The 10,621-nt window shown below is 39.1% G+C and overlaps 1 protein-coding gene across 1 annotated transcript; it reads left to right on the forward strand.

Annotated features, from left to right (window-relative positions):
• The first annotated feature begins 214 nt into the window (after nt 1-214).
• On the forward strand, nt 215-844 carry LOC138342012 (uncharacterized). Its single transcript, XM_069294193.1, has one exon. It carries the CDS (start codon nt 215-217, stop codon nt 842-844), a length of 630 nt encoding a protein of 209 aa, XP_069150294.1.
• The last annotated feature ends 9,777 nt before the right edge of the window (nt 845-10,621 follow it).

A 10,621-nucleotide genomic window follows, 5' to 3' on the forward strand; every position in this document is an offset into this window, starting at 1 on the left:
GGATGTCATTGGTCCAATCGAGCCAACAGCATCATACGGGCACAGATTCATTCTTGTCGCAATTGACTATTTGACCAAGTGGGTTGAGGCCACCTCCCATAAATCAGTGACAAAGAAAGTTGTGGATGACTTTGTCAAAAATAACATTATTTGTAGGTTTGGAATTCCTTAGTTAATCATCACCGACAACGGCACCAACCTAAACAATGACCTAATGAGATCAATATGTGAGAAGTTCAAGATCAGTCATCGAAACTCTACAGCATACAGGCCACAGATGAACGGGGTTGTTGAGGCAGCAAACAAAAACATCAAAAGGATATTGCGCAAGATGATCGATAATCGCAAACACTTGCAGGAAAAGCTACCTTTCGCATTGCTGGGGTATCGTACCACAATCAGAACTTCCACAGGGGCCACACCTTACTTCTTGGTATACGGCACTGAAGTTGTGATACCCGCCGAAGTAGAGATACATTCCCTAAGGATCATCCAAGAAGCAAAGTTGAGTGATGCTGAGTGGATACAAGGTCGGGCAGAGAATTTGGCATTAATAGATGGAAGAAGAATTAACGCCATTTGTCACGGTCAGCTCTATCAGAATAGAATGGCCAGAGCTTTCAACAAGAAGGTTAAACCCAGACATTTCTCACCTGGGCAACTGGTTTTGAAGCGGATTTTTCCAAATCAAGACGAGGCAAAGGGTAAATTTTCACCAAACTGGCAAGGTTCGTACATAGTCTCTCGAGTATTGACAGGCGCAGCCCTCATACTTGCAGAAATGGATGGAGAAGTTTGGCCAAAACCTATCAATTCAAATTCTGTGAAAAAGTATTACATCTAGAGATTGATTCATGCTCTTTTGTAATTTGGAACTACGTCAGACCTGATTCCCGTTTAAGAGGGGATACGTAGGCGCTCCTATGGGGTTCGGTCTTATTATAAATAAAATTTCATTTTTCCCCTTATCTATTGATAACTGGGGCAGAATTTTTGAGAGGATCTCAAAAATTCCATCAAGATTTCTCCTGGCACATCTTTATACTGGGGCAGAATTTTTGAGTAAACTCAAAAATTTCACCGTAAGTTTCTCCTCAACAAGCAGTCAGCTTACAACGAAGATCAAATGATAGCTCCACTTTTGAGTCAGACGTTGTAAAGTCTCAACCTATGCCATGGTCAAAGATTCGACATCAGCTTTTATTAAATGATGATTTCAAAATCATTCAAAGTTTTTTTCCCTTTTTTTTTAAAAAAAATAAATAAAATACAGAAGCTCGAAGAGGTGTGGATGGCAAGCCAAAGGAGAACGTTGCGCCAAATCATGGATATAGATCAACCACCCCCCTTTAAACTAACTATTTTTCTTTGAATGTAGAAAATACAGGTACATATACTAAGGCAACACCAACAATCAACATTACCACATTTGAGCCCAACAAATGACACTCGATCCTTCCAATAGGGCGGACGCCTAAGCTACTGTATGCCCTCAAGCAACTGTTGTGCTGAAAAATTACATTATGCCCGATATTGCATCATTCGCACCTACGCCTGATATCACACTATGCTCAAAGAACTACATCATTATATTATGCCTGAGAATGCCGAAACGCATCATTTCATGTTCTTGATGTTGCATGTGCCCGAAGAAATGCATTATTACATGTGCTAGATATTTCATGTGCCCGAAGAAATACATCATCGCATATGCCCAATATTGACTTATGCTCGAAGAATTGCATTATGCATGCACTCGATATTTTATGTACCCAAAGAGATGCATCATTGCATGTGCCCGATATTGGATGCGCCCGAAGAAATGCATCATTATATATGCTCGATACTGCATGTGTCCGATATTACACTCTGCCCGAAGAAGTGTATCATTGCATTGTGCTCGATATTTCATGTGCCCAAAGAAATGCATCATTGCATGTTCTTGATATTTCATGTGCCCGAAGAAATACATCATCGCATATGCCCAATATTGACTTATGCTCGAAGAATTGCATTATTGCATGCACTCGATATTTTATGTGCCCAGAGAAATACATCATCGCATATGCCCAATATTGACTTATGCTCAAAGGATTAAATTATTGCATGCGCTCGATATATTATGTGCCCGAAGAGATGCATTATTGCATGTGCCCGATATTGGATGTGCCCGAAGAAATTCATCATTACATATGCTCGATACTGCATGTGCCCGATAAAACATTGTGCCCAAAGAAGTGCATCATTGCATTGTGCTCGATATTGCATGTGCCCGAAGAAATGCATCATTGCATGTGCTCGATATTGCATGTGCCCGAAGAAAAGCATCAAAGCATTGTGCCCGAGACTGCATTGTGCCCAACGTTTGCATAAGTCCAAGATTGCATCGTGCTCGAAGTTTACATGTGCCCGAATCAAATCAAGTCATAAGTATCAACAGATGTCAAAAACAGATACGCTCTCTTTACTCATTATTTATATTCCAAAGGCGTCATCCTCCAAAGGCGTCATTTTTCATGGCCTGCGGACTTCATGTCATGGCTTGAGGACTTATCTTATGCTTACCATGTCCCTAAGGTATCATAGTCTAAAGGCATCATCTTTATAGCCTGCGGACATCATATCATGGCCTAAGGGTTTAATTTCTGTCTATCATGATCCAAAGGTGTCATAGTCTAAAGGCGTCATTTTCATGACCTACAGACAACATTTTCATGACCTGAGGATAAACCCTGCATATCATGGCCCTAAACATCATAGCCTATGACGTCATTTTTCACGATCTTAAGGCAAACATTCATGGTAAACATGGGAATTGCATCATGTTTACATTTACCATTTATTTTGATGTGTATGTTCTAATTACTTTATTTAGGCTATATTACAAGTTAGAGATGTGCAGATTACAGACAAAGTTGCCTTTTGAACGGCTGTTCACTTGTTTACAAACAAAGGCTCCGACAAATTCTTGGCTACTCGCACTATCGTTTCGCTACTCATCTATCGTTCAGGCTACCATGAAGATATCTTCAGATTCAACTCGCCACTGTGACCTACTGTCTCTTCGTCTAGGCTCGTCCACCTTACAATGCGACATCTAGGCTCGTCCGCCTTACAATGCGACATCTAGGCTCGTCCGCCTTACAATAGGACATTTAGGCTCGTCCGCCTTAAAACGACATTTAGATTTGTCCATCTTATAGGACATTTAGTCCGTCCATCTTAAAGGGACATTTAGGATTGTCCGCCTCATAGGACATTCATTCGTCCGCTTTATAAGATATTTAGGTCGTCCGCCTTAAAATGACACTTAGGCTCGTCCGCCTTAAAATGACGTTGAGACTCTCCTAACAACCAGAGTTTTTTCTTATATTATTATATCTTTATACTATCAAATCTGTTGGAGTTTGACGTTATTCTTCAAAGATGGGCCAAAGACTATCAAGGCTTGCACTACGTCTCAAAACAGATATGATCGATCGCCCCTTGATTACAATTATCATGCTATCATCTATCACAACAAAGACCCTACCAATTCTTTGCTACTCATACTCTAAACCTCGCTCAAAAGTTGATGACCTCATTCTATCATGCTCTTCTCGCTTCTTTGTCATGCTCTTTTAGCCACTCTATCTCTCTTTTCTCGCTACTCTAATCTTATCTATTCAAGCCGATATCGTGCCATTCAAACACCTTAGCGCTCTTTCAACTTTTAAGAGTTTCACTTGATCTTGAATCTAGAACTACACACGACCTGATTCTCGTATAACCAGAGATATGTAGGGGACTTAAAACCAAAGTCTCGGTCGTACCCTTTTTCAATTCTATATCGTTTCAATTGATCCAACTCACATCTCTCGTCGGTCGGACAAAATTGGCTACTAAGTCAACGTTGGTTGCCTGACAATTCATTCTTCATTCTCAATCAACCAAGGGGCAGCTGTTGACACCCAATTTTGACCGACCTTTAACCATTTTTAGAGATACTATTCGATTAAATACGTATTTTAAAATTTATTTAAAGTTTAAAATTTTTAATCGATTTTGCTTTGAAATTATATATTTTAATAAGTTTTACTTTATAAAATTATCGTAAATATTATAAAAATATTTTAAAATTATTGATAAATTTCAAATGTTTAAAATCTAAATGATTTTTAATTATATAAAAATCTTTTAATATATATAGTATTTTAATTAAATAGTAATTCCTACACTTTTCATAAAATTATTTAAATTATAGCCTATTCTATTCTAGCCACTCTAATTCAAATTTTTTTCAATCATAGCCCGTCTTTCATTAGAATTTTAGCCATTCCAATTTGATTTCAAGACTCCATCTTTTAATCTCAACCATCCATCCTTTAAGTTAAATCCTAGATTAAATTCTAACCACTCATCTAAACTAGTTCTACGATCAAGATTTAATCTCTTATTCTTCCTATTTTCTAATACCCTAAAAGAACCTAATCCCTAAAATTCTTCTCTCCCTCTCTCCAGCCGCCCCTCTCTCTCCCTCTCTTCTCCTCTATCCGCCCCTTCCCCTTCTTCCCATTCTCTGACCAACCAGCAACAGCTTCAAAGACAACAACGGCCAGCCAGCAGCCCCGACAACACCCGCAGCTGTGGAGAGCAGCATCAGCAAACGGACAAGAGCAGCCGCCCTCTCTCTTTCTCCTCCCATTCTTTTATCCCTTCCCCTTCTTGTTTTCTTTTTCTCTTTTACTTTTGCTGGACCACCAGCACCAGGCGACCATCGGACAAGCGACAGGCAGCAGCTTAGTCCGGTGAGGAGCAGCAGAACTCCGGCCAGCAGCGACGAGCCACCACATCAGTCATCAACTTCACATGAAGTTCTAGAGTTTTCATTTGAAGGGGATCTCGACAGATCCGTTCGGGTTTGCTTTTGTTTAAATTACTATCTAGTTTTCTCACAAAATTTTCTTAAATTCCATCTATGGTTCTGTGATTTCTTTGAATAATAGTTACGAACCTTGTTCTAAGCATTTACGACCCTACAAATATTTGCTCGTTTTACTGTACTATTTGCATATTGGGGTTGATTAAATTTTGCCCAGATTGTCATCACTATGTCATACTTGAAAATGTTTGCATTTAATTTTGTTGTATTAATTGGGTCATAATCTGTTTTCATTCAATTTGTTGCGACTAATCATCTCGTGATTAACGTCTTAATATTTGCTTAAATTAGTTATTTGATATGACTCATGTTGAATTGGTTATTGCCTTGTCCGTCTTCTTATTCATTTGATTGTGGCATTTTATTATACAATATTATTTTAATATTGTCTCCTCCTATGATATCCTTCCTTTAAGTTTTTTATTTTGGGTGAATGACATTTGATTATTTTGATTGTGTGAAATCAGTTTCTTCCCTAATAGGTCAATCCACATAATTTAATAATGTTGCTCTTAAATGATCCTTTCTCCCTATTTAGGGTAAATAGATTTGGTGATTGCTTTATTAAATCTTATTGGTTGGTTTATTTTCACCTTAATTAAAAAATTGAAAAAATCTATTACTAGCTTCATTTGGTAATTGCGGAATTATTTACTGATTCAGTTCTCTATTTAAGGAAAAAAAATACTCTTCTTATTCTATTACTTTCTTATATTTGGTAAAAAAAATATTTAAATAATATGGCTGATTTGACTTTCTTCAAAATAAGGAAATTGTATATTAATTGATTCCTTTAAATATTTCTTTTCCTTATTTGTTTCCCCCTCTTTGCTATATAAATAAGACCCCCTCCCTTCATTATTTCAAAAACTGACACACATATTTCATAACAAGTTCTCTAATCAACTCATACACTCATTCACTCTCAATCACAAATTCTCTATTCACTCTTCCTTCTCTCATTGCTCTCTTGCTACTCTAACAATACATTAAGATTCCGGTAATTATTCAAGTGTTGTTCTTCGTTATTTCGCTACTTTGTTCGAGTAAAAGTTGAATCAATTTGTTTTGCTTAACTGGATAGTATTCTTAACATTTACACTATCTTTACATTCACACATTTGTGTAAGCTATTGTCTATTATTTTTTTCTATATGTAGAATTCGTCATTAAACAATTGCATATTGTCTCACCTTGACTAATAATTGTGATTACTTGTGTAGTTATTTGATTGCTTTGACAGGTTTCAAACTTGAAGTTCAATTTGAAGATTAATTGAAGAAAGATTTATTTGTTTATTTGAATCTATATATATATATATATATATATATATTCTTATCTTATTTATTCGAATGTTGTAACATTTGTAACTCTAAAGATCATATATATAAATTTATTTGGGGGATCGTCTAGGGGAGGGGGATTTACATGCTACTTGTTCATTATATTTTTTTAGAAATAATGCCTATAGGTTTATCTTTAACCACCTAGAATTATTGTTTGTAGGTGTTATAATCTAACCAATTTTCAATTTGCTTGATGCTTTTGTTAATAAGTTTAAATAATAATAGTAATAATAATAATAATAATAATAATAATAATAATAATAATAATAACTAGATTCCATTAATTTTTGAATGTTAAAATCAAATCGTAATAATTTAGTAGGCTGATTAGGTGTTTTAAAAATGTTATAACTTTTAGCATTGTCTTGTCATGTATAAACCATGCCTAAAGATTAATTTGTTCATATAATTTAGATTTATAAAATCATGCATATGTGTGTTACTCTTTTTTGAACACCTAGAAATCATGTCTATAGGCTTGTAAATAACTTTTAACATATCCATAAAAAAAATATAAAATTTGTTTGTGCATATTTGTGCCCTCCCCCTAAAATTAGTTAATACTATTTAATTCATAATCCTATTTGTCTTCCGCATTCATGATGCAATATTTTTTTTTTAATAACACTAAATTAGAATTATTTCATGCATTTAACAAATTACTTGGCTTTTAAAAATATTTCATATCAAAACCTAGCAACATAATTTTCATAAAAAGTCAATATTCAATCTTCCTTTAAAACATTAGATTGATTATGACATTGTTTATTTTGAAAATAAATTATAAGCACTATCTCCTAACCTATCGTTAGTGGGAAAGTCAAAGGAACTACGAGGTCTAGTTCTAATTTTTAAACCAGACGCGTCCCCGAAGTACCACCTACCCATGATTTTCAAAAGGAATTATGTGTATTTATGCGTAAATATTTATGTGCCTACATGTAAATTAAATCTTTGAAATCATTTTCAAAAAACGTAAACTATTTTTTAGACTGACCTCAAATTAAATTTGTTTATATGGTGGAGGAGCGCGATCAACAATATCGTGGCATCATTCCTATAAAGAAACAAACATTTTTTTAAAATAAAAATTCCTACTCAAAACTTATCGATTTTCAAACTTTACTTTCGCACATATTAATCGCTTCATATTTGCCAATTTTAATTATAACATAGTCTCATATGCTTTAAACTTGATTGTTTATTTATTGCTATAACTTATCCTTGCATGCTCAAATTAATAAAAAATAAAAAATAGGCCCAATTGTTTATATTTGCTATCACTTAGCAAGATTAAGTAAATTAATAAATGAAGTGACCTTGATTGCTAATTGTAACCCCCACATATATTGCATGAGATACGGCTGGGACCCACACTTGTGGACCTCGAGGGATGCCTAACACCTTCCCCTCAAGGTAATTTAAACCCTTACCCTAATCTCTGGCTCGTGGACCTTATTTAGACTTAGTTAGGTTATATAGGTGCCCTAACGCGCCTTAATTCGTTAGGTGGTGACTCCAAATTCGAAATCCCAAAAGAGTTGTTAGGTCGCGCACAAAACCCATTTTCTGCGAAAATGGGGCGCGACAAGGTTGGCCTTCTTGATGGCCCCCTTCGGCTCAGTCACCCAATCGGCATCCTCTCCATCTACTGACAGGTGCAGGGCCATCCACCTCTTGGTGGTCTCTCTCAGTGCTGGCTCGCGCAAGAACTGGCCATCCTTTACTATCTGCCAGTGGTAGTCAAACTCGGCAGTGAGGGGGGTCCGAGTAGCATCAATAGTCTCGCCATATAGAAACCGGCGGATGGCTGGCTGGGAAATGTCAACCTGCACACCTCGGACTCGGACCTGCTCCAGTGGGGCCTGTTTACGAGGGCAGCCCGCCTATCAATCTATGATCGGAGAGTCACTACGTAGGATGCGTAGAACTCTCGGACCATTTCCTCGTTGTATCGTCCCAACGGACGTGCTGTCCACTCCAAGCGATGCCTGGTGAAGAGGTTGTGGATCTCCGGCATCGTTGTGAGACTCCCTATAAGTACTCGCCGCTCCAAAGTGTGTTTTCGAGTCATCACTCCTTTATAAGTCAGGAACTTGGCATCGGAGTAGACTTGAAACTACCCGTCGACACACCACCGGTTGGGCTGGTCAATGGCTGGAGTGAGGACCTGAGCAGGTGAGCCGGATGTAGAGTCTGAACATTCAGCCTTATCAGATGAGGCCGACGCTGCAGCGGTGGCGGGTGCAGGAACCTCAGCAGAGCCAGAGGCTTCCTCGGACCATGATACTCCTAAGGAGCCAGACGCTCCTTCCTCATTTGTGGCTGACCCAGAGGGTGTGCCGGTCAGTGTGCGCTCCTCATCAGACTGGGAGGCAGTGACTACGCCGGATGCCACCTTTTTGGGTGTGGCTCTAGGAGCACGTGCAGCACGGGAGGGTGTGGAAGCGCCTGGGGGCACATACTCAGGGTCCCGCTCATCATCAGAGCCGATGATCATGCGTGCAGATGGGGCGACAGACTTTGATCGCCCGCGTGCGTAGCTTCGGTCTTGCTTGGGTGCCATAGTAGATAGTACCTGCAAAGGATCAATATTAGTACGAGTAGTGGCAAACAAGACAAGCGAAACCATACGAAATAAAACATTAAAAGTAGTATGTCATTGCTGTAGAAGCAGTGACACACGACGGGCCAGGTGACGGCTCATCGTGACTATGACGGACCGTCGTGAGGTCCGTCGTGTTTTACTTAGACTATGTATATATAGAGAACCCTGAAGGAGAGTCTCTGACTAGCATGACGGCATGTGCAGGACGGACCGTCACAGATACGACGGTCCATCGTAGATGTCCGTCGTAGGACACTTGAGAAAAAAATGGAGACCATTAGGAGAGGGGTCTCTGACCGTCATGACGGTCATGCATGACAGACCGTCGTGGGTATGACGGTCCGTCACATGTGTCCGTTGAAGAACACTTGGGAAAAAATGAGAGACCTTTAGAAACAGGGTCTCTGTCTAGCATGACGGTTGTGCAGGACGGACCGTCGCGAGTACGACGATCCGTCACATGTGCCCGTTGGGACAGGGGTGCTAGGTCTTTTACAGCGGACCCTACAATGGTCCATCGTAGGTACGATGGTCTGTCATCGGGGTCTCGTTCTGAATGACAGTGATAGAACTAAGGGTACCCTAAGCATCCCCGATGAACCCACATCAACCTTATAGTGTTTTAGACTTACAAGTGACTAACGCAACTACCTAGGAAACTAGCAATGCAAAAACACCTATGTCTAGGGTGGTAAATATGGCAATTTCAAACATTTGTAACCTAGGTTAGAAAGAATCGTCTAAAGTAAACAACATACGGTGAGGAACTAAGCATAATACTAACTAGTAAACAACAAGGCAAGATAAATGAGCATAAATTTAGAGACACATACCTTAGAAATGGAGAAAAACAAATGCACAAGTACTCGGTGGCAAGGTAGACACTCACAGCAGTAGTTTCCACTAGTAGATAACACTTTAGAGCTTTGGAGAATTGTGAGAGGGCAATAATCGGTGGTTGAGAGAATGTGGAAGTTGAAAAGAGAGGGGAGATGAGAGGAATAATAAAGTAATGGGGGTGAAATGACGGGTTGGGGGGTTTAAACGTTCTAATTTTGAAAAAGGGTTCAGCCGGGTCGGGTCGGGTATACCTCATTAATCACACGACGGTTCCCCGATGATGGTCCGTCGCAATTGTGACGGCCCATCGTTGGTTCCGTCGTGTGTGCCCTAGTTTCAAAATAATGGAAAAACGTACCTGGTACGACGGATGCATATGACGGACCGTCGCAGGCGCAACGGTCCATCGATGTGTCCGTCAGTGGCTGCTGTAGAGTAATTTTCTGCAGAATTTCCTAGTGATGTGCCTGCAAATTTAAAACCCATTAGTAGAAAAATTCTACCATTACTAAAAAGATGATAAGTATTGGGTTGCCTCCCAACAAGCGCCTGATTTAATATCGCGGCACGACTGGGGACCCTTGATTACTCAAACTTCATCAAGATGGTATGCCTCTATCACTTTATTCCCCGATGCTTTATGCCCAAAATAGAGTTTTATTCTATCTCTATTCCTCTTAAACCGCACTCCCTCCTTGGCTTTTAACTCAACTGCTCCATGAGGGAATACTTGGGTAATAAAGTAAGGGCCAGTCCATTTAGACTTGAGCTTTCCAGGAAGACAAGGCACCCCAGAACCGTCTACAAGCACCAAATCCCCAACCATAAACTCTTATTTTGCATTTTTCTGTTCAGTCTCCTTCTTCATCTTTTCTTTGTGGGATACGGCAGATACCGATTGGAGCT

The sequence above is a fragment of the Solanum lycopersicum genome, chromosome 2 (assembly GCF_036512215.1).
Source record: "Solanum lycopersicum chromosome 2, SLM_r2.1".
Taxonomy (NCBI): domain Eukaryota; kingdom Viridiplantae; phylum Streptophyta; class Magnoliopsida; order Solanales; family Solanaceae; genus Solanum; species Solanum lycopersicum.